At 33.2% G+C, this 26,951-nt stretch overlaps 3 protein-coding genes across 4 annotated transcripts; 1 reads left to right on the top strand and 2 right to left on the bottom strand.

Annotated features, from left to right (window-relative positions):
* Positions 1 to 163: 163 nt before the first annotated feature.
* LOC112500417 lies at positions 164 to 5,276 on the bottom strand. The gene is made up of 6 exons (XM_025103914.1): positions 5,122 to 5,276; positions 4,329 to 4,603; positions 3,447 to 3,531; positions 2,687 to 2,741; positions 1,275 to 1,413; positions 164 to 621 (listed from the first exon to the last, which is right to left on the bottom strand). The coding sequence occupies exons 2-6, from the start codon at positions 4,512 to 4,514 to the stop codon at positions 520 to 522; spliced, it is 567 nt and encodes a 188-aa protein (XP_024959682.1). The 5' UTR covers positions 4,515 to 4,603; positions 5,122 to 5,276; the 3' UTR covers positions 164 to 519.
* Positions 5,277 to 9,897: 4,621 nt separating this feature from the next.
* On the top strand, positions 9,898 to 12,506 carry LOC112500568 (peroxiredoxin-2-like). The gene is made up of 3 exons (XM_025104071.1): positions 9,898 to 10,246; positions 10,785 to 10,864; positions 12,115 to 12,506. The coding sequence occupies exons 1-3, from the start codon at positions 10,092 to 10,094 to the stop codon at positions 12,366 to 12,368; spliced, it is 489 nt and encodes a 162-aa protein (XP_024959839.1). The 5' UTR covers positions 9,898 to 10,091; the 3' UTR covers positions 12,369 to 12,506.
* Positions 12,507 to 17,482: 4,976 nt separating this feature from the next.
* LOC112501206 lies at positions 17,483 to 22,243 on the bottom strand. Of its 2 annotated transcripts, XM_025104895.1 has the most exons (3): positions 22,162 to 22,243; positions 18,269 to 21,990; positions 17,483 to 17,726 (listed from the first exon to the last, which is right to left on the bottom strand). In XM_025104895.1, the coding sequence occupies exon 2, from the start codon at positions 21,969 to 21,971 to the stop codon at positions 18,306 to 18,308; it is 3,666 nt and encodes a 1,221-aa protein (XP_024960663.1). In that variant the 5' UTR covers positions 21,972 to 21,990; positions 22,162 to 22,243; the 3' UTR covers positions 17,483 to 17,726; positions 18,269 to 18,305. The 2 variants fall into 2 exon arrangements, with proteins under 2 accessions (XP_024960663.1, XP_024960664.1); XM_025104896.1 differs by having other exon boundaries at positions 18,269 to 22,202.
* Positions 22,244 to 26,951: the final 4,708 nt, after the last annotated feature.

Raw genomic sequence — 26,951 nt, 5'->3', positions numbered from 1 at the left:
TATGTATATATATATGTATATATGTATATATACATATATATATACATATATATATATATATGTATATATATATATATATGTATATATATATATATATATATATGTATATATATCCTGCAATTTTAGGGAAAAAAAACAAGGCTAGTATCATAAACTAGAAAAAATAGCAAGGAATTGATTGCATAAATCATCTTCTAAGGTATAACAAGCAATCTTTCCCATGTACATAAGAACACCTTTTAACATTAAGCCAAACCAAACAAACAAACCAACCCGGTATATCCCTTCGAACAACAAAGCAGATAAAGCGACACCCTTTTTTTCGTCTCTTTGGGTTCTTGTTTTAGAGTACAAAACATCATGCAAGAATTCCGATGCATATCTTGATTCAAGAACTCGTTCATGATTTGACGCACTTTATAACGAAAGAAAGTGATTTCACACCGAGGCATCCAAGCTGGTGTGATTCCGTCAATAGAACCAAATGTCAATTTCCCCAAGTTCCTTATGCTCGGTAACTTACCCATCTTCTCGAAATGGCTCGGAGCTTTCTTGATGATCGGTGGCAGCACATAAAGCTTTCCAGATGGGTACTAACATTTTCAAGGGCGGACGGAATTCCTGAAAAAGATGCAAGTTCAAAACACCACGAGAAACCAGAAAATTATGGAGGGTTGAAGTGGATTGGAAAGGATCAAAGGAACAGATAATGTTCCCATGGATTAGTAGATGGTAAGGAGTAAGAACAAAATGCATCAAAATGTAACGATATTTAGTGTAATGATGAATCTTTTTCTCAACAAACGTTCAATTTTTCCTATTTTGTACCCATTTTTACAAGATAAATGATTTTTCAGCCTACGTGGCATCTGTTGATTTCAATGTGACATTTTGCCACGTTATCAAGATCTACAAAATAACTTGACATCTATGTCATCAATACTTACAAGATTTACCGGTTATGGTCAAAATGCATGCAAAATATAAAAAATTGAATAGTTGTCCCAAACAAACACACTCGAAAGTAGGGTCTAGGAGGGGTAGGATGTAGGCAGACCTTGCCTCAACCGCTAGGATCAAGAGGCTGATTATGTGAAGACCCCTGGTGTATGCGCAAGCATACAATAAGATAGGTAATATAACAGGTAATCATGAAAATATAACAGTTAGAAAATTGATCTTTACGTTAACTAGGAACTAAGGCAAAATGCGTTGCCTTTTTGGTGCATTTTCGCCTAGATGGTAATGATTAACAAGAACTCCAACGACGTTACCTTGAAAACGAGGGTAAGCTCATCTTTCTCGTGTACTATGAGAGATAGGCACCAACAACAAGTAACTGGGGTAACGCATTCATTCAGCACGGGTTTAAGAATCTTGCTTACCGGAATAAAGCACCGGTTTATCCTTCCACTATAATCATGCAGAAAAGAAACAATTCCATTAAGGAAGTTGTATGGTAAAAAGGATCATAAAAACAAACGCCTGGTATGTGGTGATGTTCAGTGATGGTTAACGATTTAATAATGGACAAAATGCATCAAAATGCAATGAAGTTTGTCTTATGATGATTTATTTTCTCAATCAATGTAAATAAGTTTCAAATTTTCTTTTTTAATGTAACAAAGTTTCAAATTTTCCTTTCCTTTACCCATTTTGACCGTTAACCTGCTATCTTCTAACATGTCCACTTTGCCCTAAACCTTTCATAAACGGTTATCCACATCATTAAATGTTACTCCCTCTATCCCAAAACAAATGTTCACGATGAAAATGACACACAGTCTTAGAAATGTGCAATTATTACACTTCTTAAATAATTAAATGACACTTTTACCCAATATAATAGAGAGACTTTTTCCATCTCATAATTAAGGATAGAAAGGGAAATATGGGAAACTTACTTTTGAAAGTGGACACTTGTTACTTATTTGGAGCGGAGGGAGTACAAGATTAGCAGGTTACTTATTAAAATTGGTACAAAGTAGGAAAATTTGAAACTTCGTTACATCAATTGAGAAAAAAATACTTTGTTCACTAAATAGAAACTAAACCAAACTTTGTTGCATTTTCCCTTTAATAATTTTTGTTTTGTTCTTTCTTTTGCTTTTAGTATGTGAGTATAAAAGCATCCAAGCATATTGATATACCCCTGCCGCTATAGAAACGAACATGGCCGTCAGCAAGCTTTTTACATGGAAAGAACAGAAAACTCAGGTTGGTCATGTGTGTATACATACATACATATATATATTATATAGGGTCAGGTTCAAAGGAAAACCACAAAAAATTGAAAAACTAAAAAACACCCTAGTAACAGTTCATCTGTATGTATGCATATGCATACAAGTAATTTGTAAGCAACTTTTCCAGTTATGCACAATATGCACACATGCCTAGAACCAGGAAACATCTTCAATTACTTGTATACACATGTGCATATTGTCTACAATATGGGTGTTCTTCGGTTTTTCATTTTTTGGGGGGTTTTTCTTTGAACCTCACTATATATATTGAATATATAAAATTTATACACGGAAAATACTCATGTATACTCCACACCTCTTTGTGAGGTTTGAACCCTTGCCCAGGGAGGTTAGGGTCAAATAGCCCTTTGGTTTGGTTGTGTATATTTGTTATGCGCATACGTGCCAAAATCTTGGAAATGTTAGGTTGAATGCAATACCTTCCGTAACGAGTTTCAAGCTGGACTCCAAACGCCGGCATAATTATGACAGATTCTGAAATAAACCAAAGGAAAAGAAAGCGTGATGAGGCCGATAATAGTTCCAAATATATAAACACCAGATAGATTGTAAGTTTTTAACAGTTCATGCATGTTGTAAGGATGAAAAATGCAACATACCAACAGCAATTAAAAGCTACTTTTATGTGTTCCGCCTTATCTTTTCATTTGTTTTCAATGTATTTATTTTTCTTATTTTTTTTGTGTTTCATTCACCATATGTTAGTCTATATTCCCTCTACCTGTTTGCTCACACTCGTGCACAAGCTAGGGGTCTTCACTGAAACAACCCCTCCACTCTTAAAGGGTAGAGGTCAGGTCTGCGTACATCGCACCCCTAGACCCTACATTCAAATGGGATTCACTCAGTCAATTTGGTTTAATTTGGCTTCGTCTAATGAGAAAGGACAGCAATGTCCAAAAAACAAAATCGGGGTCACACTAATTGAGGCAAAAAGAAGAGAGCACATTGCTCCTAGTTGAGCGCCATATTGGTAATCAAGCATCGTCTTTGGGAAATGATACTCAATTAGGGTAAGCAAAAACAAAGATTAATATAGAAAAAACTGAAAATACCCATTTAGCATTCTGGTATAAAATATATGTATCAAATTCCACATAGGGTCAAATTTGCTACAAAATGAGACTTATGACCTGGCTTTAACGTACTCAGAGTGATGAACCCATTTCAGATCCTCACCTTTCACAATCGAACTCCATATAAGCAATTTGATCAGGACGGCACCAAAAAATACGCTCCAGATAACAGTTGTGACTGGTTTCCCCTGTATGTAAGAGAAGATCGTTACATGTAACTTGAGCAAAATATTAATTATTATATCCTAGCAAGATTAAAATCCAAGTCAAATTCCAGTCTTTAGGTTGTATGAAAGACTAAGGGCCTATTTGCTAGCAGCTTAACGAGTTTAATGGGACTTACAGCTTATTCAGTCAGCTATATATGATCATTTGGTAGTGGCTTAATGATATAGAAAATGGCTTATTCAGTAAGCTTTTAAGAAGGGGGGCTTTATGCAGAAAGTCAAGTTTTTCCAAACCTGCCCCTCCCAATCAAAAAACACGCTTCTTCCATCTACGAAAAAACCTTCCCAAACAAAAATCTTCCCAATTTATAGAGATAGATTAATCAACGCAGACAACTTAATGGAAAACCAACAAACAGCCCCTAAGAAGTTATATCTAGAATGATAATTTCATTGTAAAGATCTCAAATGTCATGCATCCTATAAAATTAGTATGTATAGTCAAAGTGTATATCAAACAAACCCGGTATGTCCCACCTGAGGTGGGGTCTGGGGGTAAAATGTACACGGATCTTACCTCTATCCTAAAGAGTAGAGCAGTTGTTTCGAATCAAAGATGTCCACAACTTGCAATAACCACACATTGATCACATTGTATATAGATACATATGACAATTGTGGAAATATACTCGATACCTTACATTCAAAATTGGCAAGAAACAATCACAACAAAATGTATCTAATTTCATAAACACGTAAAACACACAATATTGAACAAAATTATAGTAACTAATTAAGTAACTTACATATAAGTATACCTTTTTGAAATGGAGAAAGGCAGCATATGCTACAAGAAGCACCACAAACAGGTATATGGCAATTGGCTTCACAACACTTCTCCGAGCAACAATATGATGAGTGTCGACAGCGTGGGACGGGAGAAACTTACCATCATCATGTACATACGTAAACTTTGCATTTGAAATAGTCAACGGCTCCGCCATTTTACAACCAAATCAGGGATAATTAATCCGACATTGGCTTCTCCTTTGACATCGTAATCACAATTACAATCTAAATGTCACCGTGTACCCTGAAATAAGCAAACTTTAATAAACCCTGATTTGGTAAAATTTCCCAAACAAAGAGGGATCTATGGAATGGAAGTTTCTATATCAACGCCTTGGAATATAATATTTATTTTCATAATGTAATACTACAAAACAGACCTTGTTATAATTAGACTTTCCAGTTATAATTATTCAATACTCCCCCCAAAATAAGTGTCTACTCTGCGATTTTATTTTATCCCAAAGTATCAGCACATTTTAGTTTATATGCCAATTGAATTCACTAAAGATTGAAAATCAAATGATAGAACTTGACCTATTCACATGGTGCGTTTACACCAATTTGGTACAAGCAAATGATAATGAATCCTACAAACATATTATCACAATTTTTTTATAGAAAGCAGATTATAGTAAAATGCAAAAAGTACAAAAAATACTCATATATTGAATAATAAATGGTGAACAGATCAAACGATACTTGAGCAATATGACAAAACTGTTAACTAAATTGAAATTTTAGATTGTTTGAATGAGAAACCTGTAATCCAACCAGAAGACAGAACTAGCGATGGAGCGCCGGAGCCTGGAACTCGTTGCTAGGACTGGAACTCGCCGTGATTGAGGATTTCTCGGTGGAAATCGCCGGCTGATGCGGTGGTTCATGAAATCTACGCCTGAACACTTTTGTAGAGCAAATAGTCCAGGCCTACATTGGGCTTAAATTAAAAAAAAAAAATTTAGTAAATATTTATGTTCATATTTTTATTTTTATTTGTTTTCAAATAAATATTTGTTTTTTAAAAATAATAAATATTAAGCGATTTGGACCCTTGATCATTTTTAATCTTAGCTCATAAATTATGTTTTAGAAAAAAATTGATCTAATGTATCTAATTAGTGTTGATCTAGTGGTTCTTTTCGATTAGAATTGATTCAAATGTAGGCATTACTTCTTACCCTTCTCATTGTAACTTAATGTTTATGAACCAAAATGATTGAACAACTGAAATGGAAACCAAATAAAAAGGACAATGTCAAATACTGTTTGTTTACCTTTTAATAGTTCCATTAAGAGGCAGTCTCTGAATCGTTAAGAGGTGAATCTTGTTTGACAGAAAAAAAAAAGTTTGCTTCTTAATGGTTCCAAAACTCTCTTAATGATTTTGTATATCGGGTCTCCATTAACCAATCAGCGTCCTACTTTCATTCTGAACAATTACCAAACAATTTTACTTCATTTTGCCTTATATCATGAGAGTTTCTTAATCATTATATACTAAATCAATCAGCAACTGTCAAACAATCTCTCGACTGTTTCAATTAACAAGGAAAACGAAGAACAAACTATGATTCAAGATGCTAGAATTCCCCCATATAAAATCCACTAATTTCTGCATACCCTACTCTCCCCTTCTAAACCTTATTTATAATACCAATTTATTTAGAATTACCCAATTACCCCTTCTAGAATGTGTAGCATACTATTAGGTTTGACCTTTAGACGGATGCATGACACTTTCATTCTCATTAGTTCCCAACTCATATTTATATCTGTTTTAAAATAAGTGGTTATTTTTAGAAATAACTAATTAGGGGCTATGCATCATTCTACTCTATGTCTAATTGGGGGTTCGTAGAAAGTTATTCGATCTAATTTAAACCAACCGATCCAATTAGAACCAATCAGTTATAATCAGATATCTAATTATAATTTGATGGGGTCAGAACCAAAATTTCAAGATTCAAATTGGATCAATCAGTTATTGGATGACAATGCATAATCCAATAAAATAGAAACGGTCCAATCCAAATGAATATCCAATTTATCATCCAATCAGTGTTCTGTAAATTACTATATATAATCATTAACATTTTACAATGTTGTTTATATTTATATGCAGTGTTTTTTAATAACTTAATAAATTATTGATTGGAATGATGGATTAATTGGATCAAATTACTAAATGAATTTCAATTTGATCTAATGGATAACCAGTAGTAATATCCAATGGATGAACTGTTTCGATCCAATCATTGGATTGGATCAGAATAGTTGGATTTAATTAGGTAATAAATCCAACATTCAACGCATGATTTGATTGGATCAAATCCATCCAAATAAATTGGATTTCAACCAATAAGCTCTCTATGTATGATTAAATTGATACATTAGCTTGGAAAAACCGATTTATACGGTATACAATTATGCGACAAAAATACAACAACCCCGTAAAGCAATTTTAATAAATACTTGATAAATAAATTCACTTGTTTTTTGTTGTAAAATATGTGTGAGGAAAAAAGTACGTAAAGATAAAAATCTAAGAGGTTGTTTGTTTATATCTTAATTGTTCCATTAAGAGGCAGAATTTGGATCTTGAAGAGATGTATTTTGTTTGGTAAAAAAAATCTATTTCTCAATGGTTCTAAAATGTTCTGAATGATTTAGTATACGGAATCAATGAAGTTTTGCTTGCTCTTCACTCGAAACTTGAGTAAGAAGTAGATCTTTTTGGAGCAGCACCAAGTCAAGATGAGACGGATCAACCCCTTTTCTTTGCGTCAAATATCTTTATGGGCTTCATTTAACCATTCAACACCATAATTTCGTTGTAAATAATTACCAAACAATTATATTTTATTTTGCACTATATCATGAGAGTCTCTTAATCATTATGACCACTTAATCATTATACTAAACCATCTAGCAACTATCAAACAACCCCTAAGACTATTTTCAACAAATTTTTTTAAAAATATATTTAAAATGGAAAATAAAACTTCAAAATTTCTAAAACGAAAAGGGAAAATTGCACCAAAATGGAACCAACTCTCATCTAATTCTTATTTTGGGGAACCAACTTTTAAATTCGTCATTTTGGGAAACCAACTTTCAAATTCGTCATTTTGGGGGAACCAACTTGCACCTGATTCCTATTTTGGGGAACCAACTTTCAAAATCGTCATTTTGGGGAACCAACTTGCAAACGATTCTTATTTTGGGGAACCAACTTTCAAAATCGTCATTTTGGGGAACCAACTTGCACCTGATTTCTATTTTGAAAAACCAACTTGCAAAATAATTAAAATAACTAAAATTCGTTTTTTTCCAAAAATTAATGCAATAAAATCTATTTTTCATTTCAAATTTCGTTTTTTTTAATTAAGATATCAAATTGAACATTTAAAAAAAAATTCAAATTACCACAATAAAAATTATTTTTTACTAATGCAAAAGAAATCAATTTAATATAGAAAAAAATTAATTGATGCAATTGGTTAGATATAAAAATCTTGAATGTGATATTTAATATTTGTTTTTTATTGTATCAATTAAATTTTTTTCTATTAAATTGATTTTTTTGCATCAGTAAAAAACAATTTTTATTGTGGTAATTTGGATTTTTTTTAAAAATATTCAATTTGATATCTGAATTAAAAAAATGAAGTTTGAAATGAAAAATAGATTTTATTGCATTAATGTTTGGAAAAAAACGAATTTTAGTTATTTTTCTATAATTATTTTGCAAGTTGGTTCTCCAAAATAGGAATCAGGTGCAAGTTGGTTCCCCAAAATGACTATTTTGAAAGTTGATTCCCTAAAATAAGAATCAGGTGCAAATTAGTTCCCCAAAATGACGATTTTGAAAATTGGTTCCCCAAAATAAAAATTAAATGAAAATTGGTTCCATTTTGATGCAATTTTTCCAAACGAAAATACATTTAACTCTAACATATTCTTCAAAATTTATCCAAAATGGAGAATGAAACTTTAAAATTTCTAAATAAAAACATATTCAACTCCAACAAATTTTCTATTTTGGAGATTACAATATTGATTATATTATTAGACTATTTATTTCAATTAATAAAATATTTTATCTTATTAGATTGGAAATATAATAAATAATATTCCTCTCTTATTATAATTATTTTTTGGTGTTTTCCAATTTTGGAGATTTTTGAAGCACCTCCAACAGCTATGCTATAATTTTTCAAAAAATACAGTATCAAAAGTTAAAATCTCTAAAAATACATTCAACTCCAACAATTACTCTATTTTAACAATTCCATCATCAACTATATTATTAAAATATTCAATACATTTAATAAAATATTATTTATATCTCCTAAAACCTTAACTTCAATGTCTTATATTGGTAAGAAACAGTTAAATATTATTTTTCTCACTTAAATATGGAGTTTTAGAAATTTCTTCAAATTGGAGATTTCTACTATCTCTTTATTCTTTTATATATTTCAGGGGTTGTTTGTTTACCTCTTAATAGTTTATTAAGAGACAGTTTCTGAATTGTTAAGAGGTGAACCTTGTTTGTCAAAAAAAAAGTCTTACTCTTGATGGTTCCAAAACCCTCTGAATGATTTTGTATCATGAGTTTCCCTTAACTATTCAGCGCCCCAATTTAGTTGTAAATAATTACAAACAATTATATTTCACTTTACACTATATCATGAAAGCTTCTTAATCTTTTTGACCACTTAATCATTTTGCATCTAACTATTCAGCAATTGTCAAACAGTCCATTAACATATGTTGGAACAATAATATACTCTAAATCTCCAAAATCTTTATTTTTAACATAGCTGGAGATGCTTTTAGAGAATCTCTATCAGATTCTCTATTTTGGAGAATCAAAAATCAAAAATTTCAAAAAAAAAGTTATATTCATCATCGATCACTTATCCATTTTGGACGTTACAATATAAATTATATTATTTAATATTTTTTAAATAATATTATATCTCCATCATGTACATTTAATTTCAAAAAATTTCATTGGTATAAAGAATAAAAAATAATTTATTCTTCATAGGTAATTATTTTTTGAGATTTCTCCAAATTTGGAGAATTTCACACTCTCTCCCTACTTTCTTCATTCTGGAGAAGGTTTTGGTGAATCTGTTGGAGCAAAAATCCGTAAAATCTCTATTTTAAAGAATCTGTTGAAAATACTCTTACATTTTCTCTCATAATTTCATCAATTTGGAGAAGGGTTTTTAGAGAATCTGTTGGAACAAAAAACATGTCCAAAATCTCTATTTCTTAATTTTCGAGGTTTTTTCAACATTTTTTTTAAAACCTTCTGATATTAAAAAAAGGTATAAGAAAGAATGTAAAATTATCTAAATTATTTTTTATTTTTTTAATTATAATCTTTGAAATTAAATAAATAAGAGATAGAGAAAATATTTTATAAAATATATAGAATATCTCAATAATATAATTTATATAATTATTTTTTATTTTCTATTTTTTCTAAATTTACTTTTGATTCCATTTGGGAGATGATATGGCGAGGTGCACAGTAACGGGAGTTGCAGGCAATCGGACCCGAACGGTTATTTATAATTAGTTAACAATTCGATTCAGATCCGCAGTCCAGAACCGTATAAATAGGCGTACCAACCTACCAACAGTCAGTCGCACTGAAAACGCAGCATTATCGCCGGCCGATCACCGTTAAAGAGAATACGATTCACAGAAAAATGGCTCCGATCGCTGTTGGTGACACAATTCCCGATGCTACTCTTGCCTACTTCGATGAACAAGATCAGATGCAGAATGTCTCCATACATTCTCTGGCCTCCGGCAAGAAAGTCGTTATATTTGGCGTTCCCGGCGCTTTCACTCCTACTTGCAGGTGAAAAACGTTTAAAATCCTCTCGTTTTATTTTTCTATTGAATTTTTGGATTGTTTTGCGGTGTATTTGGTAGAACCTCCTAAGCTCGAGCATGTCGGGGAAATTTTGCATTTCAGATGCATTAGTGTTGAGTCATCATCCGGTTATCGACAGATTTGATTGAGAAATTAATAGAATTAAATATACTCGATAACTCGAATGAATTTGAACGTTAGGTTTTTTTTTTTAATTGTTGATTCCCTAAACACGAAGAACTGTGCTTAATTTTATTTTTGTTACATGCAAATCCGCTTATATTTGCAGCTTGTAAGGATAGTACATTCCAGATGCCACTACATTAGTCTGATTATTGGGATGATATTGCAATATTGGAACATTATTCTATTGTAGTTACGAATAGGAAAGGTATGGCTAAATTGGAAAATGTAAAGCATCTCTCTTAATTCTGGGGTATATGGTGATATTATATAGATCCCCCTTATTTGATTTTGAAATGGATGTAGTAACAATTTTCTTTTGTTAATTCCTGTGGAACAGCATGCAGCATGTACCAAGTTTCATTGAAAAATCCGAAGAGCTCAAATCAAAGGGTGTAGAGGAACTTCTGTTAATCAGTGGTATGTGTTTCAATCTTAGTTTACTACTTTTTTATTGTATATATGTAGGGTATGATTGTGAGCTTATATATGAAATTTGTCACTGATTGTTTAATCTGTTGGACTTGTATTTGAAGTTTGGACACTGAGGGATTAAAAAGAATCATGCTTGATGCTTGGTTATGATTAATTCTTGAGAAAATGTGAACACTTCATAACAAGATCATTCACACCGGTGCAATTTCAATACCATTTTTAAATTCTCACGAGCAATTTTGTAATGATCATTTACATTAATGAAACTCTCACGAGCAATTTTCTATTTTTTATCCATTTCAATGGTTTACCTATTGAATTCTTGTAATATTTGATGAATGTTCAGTGATGTAAATGATAAGTACAAATTGCTCGTGAAAAGTAAATGCCAACACCTCATTACCAAGACCATTCACACCGGTGCAATTTCAAAACTATTATTAAATTGTCACATCAATTTTCGTATTTATCATCTACATCAAAGAAATTAATCACCATGTTTCGAAAAGTGGTATATATTTTTAATCTTTATAATTTTCAAGTTCAATCTGGAATATTTCATATTTGACATGCTCAAAATAAATTTTCACTAGGGATATTCTATTTGACATGATGCTATAAACATTTGGGGTTGTTTACTGAGTAATTACCGCCACTTACTAGTACCTAGAAACTTATTGCTTCTTACCGGGTAAGGGCGTTTACCCATAGAGATGATGGTGGTCTTTACCGCCAATCTTACTATGCCATTTGCTCACCAAGAAAATTACCCGGTAACTGACGGTGGTAAGTGGTGACCCTTACCTTGTTATAGTGCGTACCGGGTAAGAGACACTCGTATTATGCTATTTTGATGACCAAGAAATTTACCCGGTCCGGTAAGTGAGGGTGGTAACTCTTATCCGGTTAACACTTATCTAGTTTGTGTTGCTAAACGGCCCCTTAGTAAACATCCTCTAAATTTCATCTTCATAATACGGGTACAAGTAGCAAAGTGAGGTAAACATGTTTTGAACTTGGGTAAACCAAACCAAGCAAGCCGAATATATCCCACACACGAAGGTGGGGTCCGCGGGGTGGGATGTATAGAGCAATTGTTTTCATGAATACACAGTCATGTGCAAAGTGTAAGGAAAACAGAAAAAGAACAATCTAATAACAACTTCTTGAAAACACAAGAGATGTTTTGAAGTTGGGTTATATTAATATTATGAATGTGTATATTGTTGGTGCAGTGAATGACCCTTTTGTAATGAAGGCATGGAGAAAGTCATACCCTGATTCAAAAAATGTTAAGTTCCTTGCTGATGGATCTGCAGCATACACTCATGCACTCGGGCTTCAACTCGACCTTTCTGAGAAAGGCCTCGGTGTTCGTTCCCGCAGGTTTGCTATGTTGGTCGATAACCTCAAGGTGGTAGCCGCTAACATTGAACAAGGCGGAGAGTTCACCGTCTCAGGTGCCGACGAAATCCTCAAAGCATTATAAATCACTTCGATGCCATCCGATCAAGTTGAGTCTTTTCCTGATTGTTAATTATGTACTGTGTGCTTAATTATGAAAAATAAAACAAGTCTCCTTCCTTAATAATAAATCTATTATCACCGTTGTCGATCATAGACGATATAAGTTTGAAATTTTTGGCATAGAGTTTGAACTTAATGATTAACATAATTAGGAGCCGTTTACTAGCACAAATTGGGTAAACGTGCGGTTTGAGGCTGCACTAATCACTGATCGAACAATAGTCTCTCCCTTAGCTTACCAAGGGGTTGTTTGATTGGTTTTTCCTTTAAGTCCTATATGAGTATGTGTATTGGTCCTTTTTTGGAGGGTTTTTTCATAGATGGAAGGAGCGTACTCCTTAATTCGGTGGGATAGGTTTGGGAAAAACTTGATATTCTGCATAAAGTTCCCCCCTAGAAGCTTACTGAATAAGTCACACTCTATATTATTAAGCCACCACCAAACAATCATGTATAGCTGACCAAATAAGTTGTGAGTCCCATAAGATTTTTAAGCTGCTAACAAACAGGCCCCTAGTATCTTGGTCCGCTTCATGTATAGGTAAGAGGGTAGGTAACGGATAAAATAGTATTACTAATTTGAGAAAAAGGTTGATTACGGGCGGCCCCGACAGGTTCCACACGAAACCCGAACCACATGTGAGGAGACATTTCAGAGCTGACGAGGCTTGCAGAGGGGTTCAAACCCGTCTCCTACATGATTCAAACTTGGACCTGTTGTGTATTTGAGCAAAGTCGCTCCGCCCTTTTTTCAACTGAGCTACACGTCCGAGGGCAAAAGTTACAAACATGCACTAAAATATAGACATAAACAGCAAAGCACGACCAAAGTAGCACACTGCTACTCCAATCGAACGAAACCCAGCCATCTCATGGCTTTCGTGCAAAGCCTATCGAGACCATAGAATCATTGTCGGAGACTCCCAACTCGACATGCGTAAGGGCCGAGTCTAATCTGTTCTTATCAAGCTCAGTTCAATGAGCAAAATTGTTTAGGCCCGACCCTCAAGGCATGAAATTGGTCATTTGTCTCAAACCGAAGACTAGGATTCGAACCCTCACCTAGGACGGGAGAAAAGCCATGCAAACCAACTCTATCAAGGAAACTTGTGTTATCATTATAGTTTCAAAATATATACGATCATACACAACAAAACAATACAGTAACACTTTTCACGACTCTAATATTTTTATACTAGGATGGAGGAACGAAGCGATGTTGCCGCCATAAGCACTATTGTGGATCCGCCCCTTTACATATATAGAGGGACTTTCTTTTGAGAACCTATGAAACTATGATAACTTTGAGAACTTGTGCATCATGTGTTAGTTCATATGATTTTTTTTTCCATTTAAGACTAGGATTTAGAATATTAATCAACATATATTTATATCAAAATGTGTTTGTTGAACATGTACTCCGTTCACAATGTAAACCTTTTTTTAACGTGTTTGTGAAACACAATACACGTAAAAAAAGTTCCATATTGTGAAATTAATACATATAAAACAAATATATGTTAATCAATACAATAAATAATATGCCTATATAGGGAAAAAAATCATATAAAATAACACATGATGCACAAGTTCTCAAGATTATCATAATTTAATGGGTTTTTCAATGATCAAGCCCCTATATACATACATAGTCATAGGCTATTTTGTGAAGTGATAAATATATTTAAGAAGTAAAGAAATGATCATAGCCTTCCATACGGTCAAGATCAGATTTGACTGGTCAAGATAGCGGCTTTGATTGGTTAAAATTTGTGGTTGTGCAAAAAATAGAGGGGTAGTTTTGTAACTTTTACAAATAGGCGGTAAACGGATTCATATGTGTACCCGTGTGATTCACATATGAACTAATTCACTTGTGAACATATAGTTTATATGTGAATCACACGGGTTCACATATGAATCTGTTTGCCGTCTATTTGTAATAGTTACGAAACTATTCCTCTATCTTCCGCATACCCATATGAGGAACTATTTGGTGTTTCACAATCAAAACCGCAAATATTGACAAGATGAAAGGCTAGAATCATGTATTTACTTCTCAAATAAACCTTTTCATTCATACATATATACATACACACATACAAGTGTGGATTTGCCCCTATATATACATGCAGGGGCTTAATCATTTGAGAACCCATAAAATTTTTGATAACCTTCAAAACTTGTGCATCATGTGTTATTTCATATGATTTTTTTCATATACGACTAGGATTTAAAATATTAACTAATATATGTTTGTTTCATATGTATTCATTTGACAATGTGAAACTTTTGTTGTGTATTTTTTGTTTCACAAACATGTAAAAAATGTTCATATGATGAAACAAATACATTGTGAAACAAATATATGTCAATCAATATGAAATAACACATAATACATAAGTTCTCAAAGTTATCATAATTTCATGAATTCTTAAAAGAATGTCCTCCTATACATACACACATATACAGACGAAAAAACACGTAAAAATAAGAGTTAAGTTGATCAACAATTGTATATTTAATTATTAAAAATACTGAAGTAAAAAACGAAATAGAATCCGACAAAAATAGATCCATAAACGATACGCATGCACGGGGGAGTCATAATTCTCTTTATCGTAAACACTTGCATTTCTTATTCGAAAATATTGATTTTTTATTTATAAAATTAAAAGAAATTAATTAAAATAGTCATTACAGTAGAGTAATTTCACCTCGACAAAAAAAGTTACATGTCTCACCTAGTTTGGCAATTTTCTTTACATTTTTTACCTAGGTCTGTTAAAAAAAATTGCTGACCTAAGGCTATTTTGATAAATCTTGTAAAAAAAAGGCTAAGAGGCGAAACCAACTGGTCAAAATGACTATTTTAATTATTATTTTTAAATTAATTATATTAAAAATTTATGATCCAAAATTTCATTTTATAAACATTTTAAGGTTTACATTTATTATTGTAGACCTAGAGGTATGTGAGTCATTGGCTTCTTAAAAGATCAAGGGTTCAAACTTCACCACAGATGAGGAGGTTGTATGAGTTTATTTGTTCTATTTGCCGTATCTTATATACTTCAAAAAGAACGATGAAGAACAGTAAAATAGGACAGCAAGCAACGAGGAGGCTAAAACCGAACATAAAAGCTAAGACACTGTAGCAAAAACAACAAAGAAACCAAGACAAAAGCTCATTTCCAAAAAAAAAATAAGAGTAAACTTGAACGAGCTCGATCTATCGAGGCCTTAACCTCCACACTACTCCGTCAAGAAATCTTGCACCCTTGGCTCATTTAGAAATCCAATGAAACGTAAAGGGAGTTGGAGCTTAATAGGTGATCAGTATGAGTGTTTTTCCGATTAGAAAAGACCTGATTATTATGATTCCTAATCAAGTAAAAAAACCATCCATATTACCGTCTTCCAAATAAGCCATCATGATTTTGTATTTCTAAATATTGATATTCAAAATATATGATCATTAACTATAACCTGTCCTAAAACATGTTTAATAAAAGAGGTGTTCATCTAAACCGTCAAATCACACAAACAGCCCACACCACACAACATGTGGTTAAAAACTCACGGTGTGGTTTGCGGTTTACAATTTTATCAAAAACGTACTTTGCGGTGCGATTTGTGGTTTTGAATCATCAAACTGGAAACCGCACCTCACCGCACATTTTTATATACCTTTAAAAAGTATATTATATAAATTATCATTAATTAACTTAAAATAAAGACAACAAATTGAAAGAAAGAGTAACGTGCTTTAATTTGATTTCTATTTTAGGTAACGTATTTTCAAAACTTCCATTTTGGTACCTAAGATGTAAAGTTTTAAACATTTAAGTACCCGGGTAACCGATTGAAGACTAATTTTATGTTAAAAAAAATTCATGTCACGAAGCACGTCAGCAAATAATACTGAGTTTTTTTTTTTGGAAGTAAAATAATACTGAGTTAGATACCACATCACTCACTACATCAACATAATAACCGGTTAATGCTTCAACTGGTTACCCAGGTACTTAAATGTTTAAAACTTTACATCTTAGGTACCAAAATAAAAATTTTGAAAGTACGTTACCCGAAATAACAATCAAGTTAAAGTACGTTATTTTTTTATACAATTTGTCCAAATAAATAATACATTATTAACAATTTATTGATTTTTCAGTTTACAATTTCTTTATTTGACTTATTTTTCTTTTGTCTTTTCGTCAAATTTATTGAGTTTTACTTCTAGATGTATTTGCATTAATTATGGAACTCTTTAGAATGTTTTATACTAAGGGGGTGTTTGGGATTGCTTATTTGAAACAACTTATGTTTTTCTACAAAAGCACTTGTCAACTTATTATAAGTTAGAAGGGTTTAACTTCTTCAAAAACTCCTTATTACTGGTTTGACACCGGTATAAGTTGTTTATCCAAACACTCAAAAGTGTTAATTACCGGTACCACACCGGAATAAGTCAATAAGTTATTTTAATAAGCAATCCCAAACACCCCCTAAAAGGTAAGACACTACACTGCGGGGACGAACCCTGTGTAGTGCATACGATGGCATATTCCTCCGTCTTAGTGTCAAGTTTCATTGTATCAATTAGTTGTGTGTCACCGTAAATATTTTAAAACTACAATAAAGACACAAGTTTCACTTGGTAGAGTTGGTAAGGCTTTTCTTCCACCACAGACCCAAGTTCGAGTCCTGTTAGTGTCATTATCTTAGTTTAGCTTTTAATTTCATATAATAATTATGTTCCTAAAAAAAACTTGCAATAAACTAACCACCAGATCAAGTTGATTTTGTGAAAAATATCCATATATTTGTTTCTTATAATCAAATGGTGCGTCATCACTTGAAAAAATTTACATGTCGTCTCTGCTACAGAGGTAAAAAAAATTCAAATATCACGTTCCGAGAACCATGCATTGGACCACGGTGTGCCACAGGCTTAATGTGGCATCAGACACGACTTCATGACCATTGACCACGACGGCTGTCGTGGCGAGCCTTTTAGAACGCCAGTTCCATGATAAATTTTGAATTTTTTCAACAAACAAACAGCAAAACTAACAACCGAAAGGATTCAACTAGACTCTAAAAAAACGATCGATAAATCCAATATAACAATAATCGGATGCAATCGAAATAGGTATGACAACAACATAAACTACTCATTTGAAATTTGCCCTTCATATTTTCTTTTTATTTGAATTGAAGGCAAAAGAAGCATTCTAAAAGGCACAAATAAGTTATTACTTACCTTTCATGAAGCACAATGCTTTTCCAAGAAGCTGCAGCCCAATGTTTTGACCTGTGTACAATTTAAAGATATATAACTCATTAAATGATGCTTCACACTACATATAATCAATCAATCAAAGTGGATTTTGATTCTTTGAATCTATGATTTGATTCGAAAGCATATCTCATAACGGGTCACGTTCAAACGAGTAGGCAGTCAATTTACAAGAAGCCGAGAAGTTCCAAGATCACAGATGATTACATGTGATACAAACACGTATTCATATACGATTAAACACATGTTGCTTTTTATTGAATGGAACCTGGTATACTTTCGCTCAAGTGGAAATTGCAAAAAAATGAAAACTGAGAACAGCCCGGTAACTTTTCATCTGGACGGTATGCATATGTGTATACAAGTAATTTGTAAGCAATTTGTCTGGTATGCACACGTGCATGAAAACTAAAAAACATCTTCAAATACTTGTATGCACATGTGCAAACTGTCTAGATGAATGGTTACCAGGGTGTTCCTCGGTTTTTATTTTTTGGGGTTTCCCCTACCAATTCGCATATAGTCAAATATCCAGTGAAAGAGAAACAATATTTTACCAGATGTCTGAAAAGAATAACTTCTGCAGCAATGACATTAGCTTGCATCCATGGAGTCTTCTTGTAATAACGAAAGGGGCAAGGGTTTGTACGAGACTAACGGGTTATAATTGAGCTCATAATTTACATTGATTGGCCCAAAAATGTTGAACTTCCCGGCACTACTATGAGCAACTTCTGCATCGCAACATTTTTTGAACACCACTCGTGCACGCCCGTTCTGCCTATCAACTTCGGTTTCCGATTCCATCAAAGCCCCAAACCGTCTAAACATTTTATTTAGATGAATTTCCGAAGGAAAATAGATACCCTCCGGGAACTTCAATACAACCTCCGTTGCCAAATTTTGCCGCCTACGCTCAACGAGCTCTGATTGTTCCTTTAACCCCATTTCATGATTACTAAACAAAAACCGTTTTTTATTCGATCTACGATTTGCTTTTGCTGGTTTATCTGGTTCAGAAACCACAACATGATGTTCTTGCCCTCCATTCTGATTATCTTGCAACAATTGCTCTTCCGAATGGTTTTGGATGATCCTATCCGTCCAATAAGAATCATTAACATCGTCAAATTCAAACTCTTCAGCTTCGTTTTCGTTGGACGTTTTTCTCTTCCTAACACTGACCGGTCTTCCAACAGCTCTATGATCATAAAAGAACGGTTTGATGGTATTTAAAAAGGTGTGTCCTTTCATGGGATCTTGAGCAACCAACTGGAGTTGTGATAGCATCTCATCTACAGATGATTGCTTACTCTCGACAATCATCCTTTCCATTTGGGAGTTCTCAGGTCCAACTAGTTGGTCAACACGTTGACCATTTGGATCGTTGTCGGACTTCAGAACTAATGGTGGCCCAGTCAGCTGGGTCGCTACCCTTTGAATGCATTCGCCAACTTTGAAGGACGGCTTAGGAGTTGAAATTAGAGCAGTTGCTACTTTTTCAAGATTTAGGTTCGGCTTTTTCTCTGAACCATCAGAAATGGGATCAAGAAACTTCCGTTTTTTAAAAGAAACTACATTATTAACGATGTTGCCCCCTTCAGAGTCCGCATTAATCTTATCGTGTTGATCTTTTTCTTGATGACCACTTAAAACATCAATCCCGGGCATTTCATCTTTCCATCCCAATACTTCATCAATGTCCATCCCTGCATCCTCTCCTCGCTCCATGTGAGCATCTTCATATGAAAAACCTGAGTCCTCGTGCACTACACAATGTTTGACTACATCTGCACATGGTGTCACACCGTTGACTTCCTCAAAAGCATCGGCTGAGACTTGGAAACCATTCATCTCAGCGGAAGTTGGGACTTCATTAGATGGCTTAACACACACAGCTGCATCATTTATCGAACACCTGCTGGCATCCCCTGCTTTTATACCTTGATCAACTCCGGTGCATGCGGTGATTTCTACTGTTGGATGCACACTCTCATCTTTGCTCGTTGTGTCAATTTCAGCTCGTGGGTCTGAGTTTTCAGTTGATAAACTTTGGTTATCAGGGTAAACTAACCTCTGACCAACAGAATCACTATCTTGAGCTACATTTTTCATGGTTAAAACTTCTTCTGGACCAAGATTGGTTGCGATTAATGATTCTGGAATCTTTGAGGAATCCAAAACCTCGTCTTCCTTTCGAGTTTTCTCATCCATCACCCCATCTCCATGAATCACCTTTTGAACAGATTCAGGATGCTGCTCCACAATCTCCTTTTCCTCGGCAGTCAAACCCTTTTCTGTTTCCTCTATATCTATTACAGCAGTTTCTCCTCCAAATTGAGGCTCTCCACTAGATGAATCAACAGCCGATTTGGAATCTCCGACCCCAGTTCCATTTTCAAGATTTCGAGCACCGTGTGATATAACTTCAGCTTGTTGGTCCACATTTTCGGCTTGTGCAATGACATCACCTTCACTTGTTGCTGAATTAACCACCTTAGTCGGTAAACTTCTATTATCAGCACAAACCAAACTCGGATCCACTGAAACGCCATCTTGAGCTTCATCTTTGCTGGCTAAACCCTCCTCTACAACCACAACATCAACATCCTCAGAACCAGGATTTGTTGTGGTCGAAGGCTCTGGAATCTTCGTGGAATCTAAATCTTCAGATTCTTTCCCAATTTTTTCATCCACCACACAATCTTCATTACCCACTTGTTGATCACATTCTATAGGCTGTTCCATGATCTCCTTGGCCAAACCTCTATCTAATTCCACCTCCCTATCTATCAAATCATTTTCTCCTCCAACAAAACGAGTCTCTCTGCTTGCATTTCCTTGAGAATCATCTGTTATAATTTCGTTTATTGGATGCATACAATCTTCTTTGCTCCTTCCATCAACTTCATCAGTTCCTACATTGACCAACTCAGTTGAAGAATCTTGATTATTAGCAGAAACTAAACTTGGATCCACAGAAACGCCATCTTTAGCTTCATCTTTGCTGGCAAAACCATCCTCCACAACTATCATGTCAACTTCTTGTGAACACAGGTTGGTTGTTGTAGCAAGTGACTCTTCAATCTTTGACGAATCTACAGTCTCGGCTTCTTTCTTGGTTTTTCCATCCATCACACGATCTCCGTCACCCACCTCTTCAACAGATTCTACATGCTGCTCCACGACCTCCTCGGTTGAACCTCTATCAGTTAGATCCTTGTTATCTATTACAACAATATTTCCTCCACCAATTGATGATTCTTTAGAATCTTGTACCAAGGATCCACAAGCAGTTGCATCATTGCCTTGAAGAACGTCTTTGCTTACCTCTAAACTTGTGTTCAACCCTTCCTCAATCACCGTCACCTCAACTTTCTCAAAAGCTGCAACCCCACTTCCAGCTGAATCACGACAAACATCTTCACCTGAAGCCGCAGCTTCTTCCATATCCACATTCAGATCATGAGTCTCAGTTTCTTTCTGCATACACTCTTCAACAGATTCTACATGTTGCTCCACGGTTGAACCTCTTTCCATTTGCTCCTTGCCAGTAATATCTCCTCCACCAAATTGAGGCTCTCCCTTTGATTCAAAACCCATTTCACATTCTCGTACCTCTATACTCGTTTTCAAACCTTCCTCGTTCACTGTCACCTCAACTTTCTCAAAAGCTAAAACCCCACTTCCAACTGAATCATGACAAACATCTTCTTCACCTGAACCTGCAACTTGTTTCGTATCCATATTCAGATCACGGATCTCTGTTTCTTTCTGCAAACAATCTTCAACAGATTCTACACACTGCTCGACAATCAAACCTCTTTCCGTTAGCTCCTTCCCATCAATTCCAGCAATATCCCCTCCACCAATTTGAGACTCTCCCCTTGATTCAAAACCCATTTCACAATCTCGAACCTCAACTTTCTCAACAGTTGAAACACTACTTCCAATTGAATCATGACAAACATCTTCTTCACCTGAGCCTGCAACTTCTTCTTTCACATCCATATTCAGATCATGAGACTCTGTTTCTTTCTGCATACACTCTTCCACCAATCGAACCGAATCCGCTTTACCATCCAAATCAACAGCATCAGCACCCACAACATCCACCATCATATCCTCCCCTTCATCTCTCCCACCCAAAACCCCCTCAGTTTTCCCCTCCTCAGTTACAATTTCTTCAAGTACAGTAGAATCAACAATCACACTAGCTTTCTCAATCCTATTCATATCACAATCCTCATGTTCCTTCATACTTCACAGACTAGATCGGCTACATAAAAAAAAACACTCAAAATTTACCCGATAAACAATCAAATCAAACGATCAAACAAAACCCTAAGTTTATAACAGAATTATTCATCAACATCTATCAATAATGTAAACAAAAACAAGTCATAATGAAGATGAAAAACCGTAGCCCTAGTTTCAAAATACAGCGTACCTCGTTGATGCCCTCGAGCTGAGCTCAATATTCGAACGTAATTCCAGAGAGACAGAGAGAGAGAGAGAGAGAGTGTGTGTGTGAGTGAATTTTGAGTTAGATTTGTAGAAGGAAACTTTGCATCCAAAAAACGAGCCGTAAATAATGTCACCATGTACCACTACTTCCCAAATGTTTCTTTTACCCTAATTTTGGGTATGTCAATTTTATACCAGAATCAGATCAAATTATGCATAAAATGTATAAAATATAGATTTTTATGGTGACATGTGTGACTGGAAAATTAGCAGATAAGGATGCATTTAACAATATATAGAAATGTATTTAGAGCATCTCTAATGCAAGGTTCTTATCTATACTATATTATAAAATATTTGACAAAAACTCTTAAAAAYTATTTTTTATGTATAAAGTACTGTTTATTGATTCATGTTACTTAAAATTCAAGATTACAAGTAATTTTGCGTAAGTACGACTTATTAAAGCTCCATCTTTAAATTTGTATAACTAAATGCAGATAAAAATAATCAAATACAGAATAAACATTCATTTTAAATATAGAAAATCTAAAATATAGTTAAGATAATCATTCAGTTCTAACAGAATGTTTAATTATTATTTTTATAAAAATTATATTGTTAAACCAAAAATAAATTATTTTGTTATTAAATCTAAATTTAAATTAGAAATAAAAAATTGAATTAAATAAGTTACACCAAAAAAAAACGAGAACTATTAAATAGTTAATTTGATACTAATATTGATATATTTTTTAAAAATATTATGTTATATTCAAATTTATATTTCATTCAAAAATAAAAACATTATCGTTTTCTCAAAACCACATAAAATCGTATTATATCTATAGAGACAAAGAATAAACATTGAAATGGAGATTTACTTCGCTGCATTGAGGGAGTACCCTTCTGGTTAGTAAAAAGTGAAAGTGGCTTGTATCATATAAGAATTTTTTTTCCTCTTTAGGTTCTTGTACAAAAATCTTGGTTCTTACCATAAAGTTTGTTATAAATGACCTTCTGATGGTGTTTTTATTTTATTTTCTTAACTTTATAATTATTAATATTATATATAATAATTATTGATGTTGAAAAAAATACACGAGACCCATAAAAATGAAGTTCTTTAAGAACTACCGTTACGGACTTTTATATAGTTCTTAATTTGATAAGTTGGAAGTGAGGTAAAACCAACGAACTATCACATTTTGATTGATTTAGAGCATGTTTGGTTAGAGGTATTAAACAGTAATCAATGGGTCTGATATTATATATAAATTATTTGGTTTCCTATAATATAATGGGTTCATTCCCTTAGAAGTCCAAAATTTCATTCCTGATTAAATTAGGGGGAAATGAAAATTCATTCTCAGTCATTTTCATTTTCATCCTCATTTTCATTAATTGGCTTGAGCCAAACAGACCTTTAATCTCTAAACTGTATTTTTGAACAAATAAATATCTGATTATGCTGAATCGAACATATAAATCCCTGAATTTACTGAAACGGAGAAAATCCCACAAACTTTTTTATTTTGAGAGATTGGGTCCTTGAACGTTTTATGGAACGAAAAAAAAATCCTTACACCTATAAGACGAAAGAAATTTACCATTTCTTTTTCCATGTATCAACATATCAGTAGGAAAAAGGAAAAAAAAAATACACTGCTTTTATTGACTCTTGTTTATTTTTCAGATTTAAATTGCAGATGTTTGTTATGATATTGTGATTGTCATTTTAATATGAAAAATGAAACGAAATTGGTATTTAATCATTCATGGATTATTATTTGTTATTGATTTATAGGTCAAATTGCATAAAAACGTAACGTACTTTAACTTAATTTCTATTTTGGGTAACGTACTTTCAAAACCTCCGTTTTTGTACATAAGATGTAAAGTTCTAAACATTTGAGTACATGAGTAACTGGTTGAAGCATTAACCGGTTATCATGCTGATATGGTATCCAATTCGATATTATTCGTTGATGTGGTCAGTGAAATGGACTTTTTAATCTAAAATTAATCTTCAACCAATCATCCGGATACTTAAATATTTAAAACTTTACACTTTATGTGCCAAAATAGAAGTTTTTTGAAAGTACATTACTCAATAAAGGTATAAGGAGAAAGTAGAAAATTACTTTTAGAACTACATTGACAAAACAAAATAGTAATGTAGACATTTATTTTGAAACAGATGGACAGATATATTATAGTTAGTGTAAGTGTAAAAAACTTAATTTTATTCCATGTCATTAACAGCCGAAGATTCTGTTATTTTGATTATTGACGAGAAAAAAACCCTAACTTTATTTGTATTTTGATAATTTAATTCTTAATATGTTATAGTTATTTATTAAAGTCCAAGTATTTGACGAAACGAATCTATAACGTCAAATTCTACAAATAACGGAACTAGCACTGGAAAGTGTGTAATCTTCACTCTTCACCGGAATATGTTTCTAGAAATGGGCTGTCAGTAATTTGTCGAAGACTTAAACCCGAACAAATATCAGAAAGTTAAAGCGTCTTCAGATTATTAAACGAAAACATTCTCGACAATATCAGTAAAATATTCGGATGAGGGTTTATAAAACAAGTTCAACGCTTTTTTAATGAACGTTGAAACCCTAAAATGTCAAATTTTCCATCTTCATGATTATGTCTAACGACTGGATTTTCCATGATTTTGTGATATGTTGTTTCTTAAAGCTAATAAGCACTTAATGCAATATGGCTTATTTAATGCTTATAGCCATAAAGTACAAATCAGATATCTACTTGGAAATTTTATCCCATACATCAGTATTTTTATCAGCGGTAAGAAAAACCTTTTTTGGAAATTTTCTATCCAGATCCCTGTTTGGTGCCAAAGTTTTAGGCCCTGTTTGTTTTTACCTAAAAAGCACTTAATACCATCTTATGTCTGAATCAGTCAGACCTTAGGGTATTGAGTGTGTTTGTTTTTTTTTTTTTTCAATTAAGAGCTTAAAAGCTCTGATTATGTCTGAATTATTTAGAGGTAACATTTTCACTTAAAACCTCTTAATTGCTTTTAGAGCTTCCAATGCTTGCAAAGAAAGCCTAGATTTCAATTATTCAGATTTCAGATTTCAGACGTAAAAACAAACAGTCTGACTGATTCAGATTTCAGACTTCAGCACCACCTCTTAAAATTCAGAAATGAATTCAGACTTCAGACCTAAGCACCTCTTAAAAAACAAACGCCACCTTAGAGTTCTTGTATAAAACCAAATTTTTTGTTCCATAAACAAGTCTTGAAGTATTCAAAGCAATAAAGAATGCGGTCGTTAAGCCAAAATGATAAGCATCTGAAAACCCTCAAACATTACTTGATCCAACCTTCGATAATCTAAGTATTGCATTGGTTACATCAGAGTGATTATCCTGCGATGTCCAACATCTTGTGGGTATTTTTTTAAAGTATGTAATATTTATATACGACAAATGCAACAAATAAACTTACACATTCTTCTCATCTTTGGTGAGGTATGAACCCTTGACCTCCTAGGAGACCAATGACTACAATACCGTTAGGTCAGAGGCCCTTTGATTTATGGGTATTTGTTATGTGTGTGTGATCCACATACCTCTTCAACAAAAGCCAATAGGAAAACATCCATACTGTACCAATGTTTGTGTTCTATCACAAAGAACACCGTACAGTGAATCGTTGTCTCAAAAAATGAAAACAATATATATACCTTTTTTTTAATTTCCAAACCTACCAACGACTTCATCAATCTTATCAATCAATTGAATTCATCTTCCAAATTGGTTCGTCCATTTCATCAATCCTATCAATCGATTGAATTCATCTTCCAGATCGATTAAATATTTTCTTTTTGCATATAGCCATACTCTAACCTAACCGACCCTAACTCAAAACCCGACCAACCTCAACCTGAAGCAACCCGAATTTGAGAACCCAAAATCCGGGGATCAGTTTTCATATCATAAATTCGATCGGGCTTTTGGTTTGTCCACTAGAATATGCCCAATTCACACCCCTATATATAAGTTTTGCTCTTATTTCATTAAGTATTTTTTGGATAAAGTTGACTGTATAGATAAAACTTGTCTGTAAATGAAAATGAAAACAATATATATACTACTTTTAGATGTGTTTTTGTTATTTACGTTGTGTTCTCGAAACATTTTTTTATGAAGGAAAGAAAAGAAAAACGAGGAAAGTAAAAAAAAAATTAAAATTACAAAACTATCCAACATTTCATTATAAAGAACATATTTTAAAGGGTATGTTTGTAAAAAAAACACATTTTATTTTCTTTTTCTCGTATCTAAGAACATGAAAAACTATTTTCTTTCTTTTCGTTTCATTTCAAAGACACAAATAATATATATATATATATATATAGAAGAACGATAAAATAAAAACCACTCCAATTTGTAAAAACCGTAAAAAATACTCTCATCCGTCGTTAATCTTATGAAATTTTTTCATGAAATTATTAATCTTGTGAAATTGTTTCATATAATACTTTTTTTGATGAAATTGTTTCATATGTGGTTATGAAATTGTTTCATATACCACTTAATGAAATTTTAATGAAATTGTCATGTATTTCTCTAAAATTAAAATAATGAAGATGATAATATCCATGATTAACACCCTCCACAATAAAAATGGTTAATCAACCTCTCATAATTACAAAAAAATGAACAAAATGAAAAATTATGATCGGTTGAATGAGGTTTTCACGGTTTTTATAAATTGAATGGTTTTTA

This window comes from Cynara cardunculus, assembly GCF_001531365.2.
Source record: "Cynara cardunculus var. scolymus isolate 2C chromosome LG 17, CcrdV1, whole genome shotgun sequence".
Lineage (NCBI taxonomy): Eukaryota > Viridiplantae > Streptophyta > Magnoliopsida > Asterales > Asteraceae > Cynara > Cynara cardunculus.
This window is presented reverse-complemented; position numbering and strand designations above follow the sequence as displayed.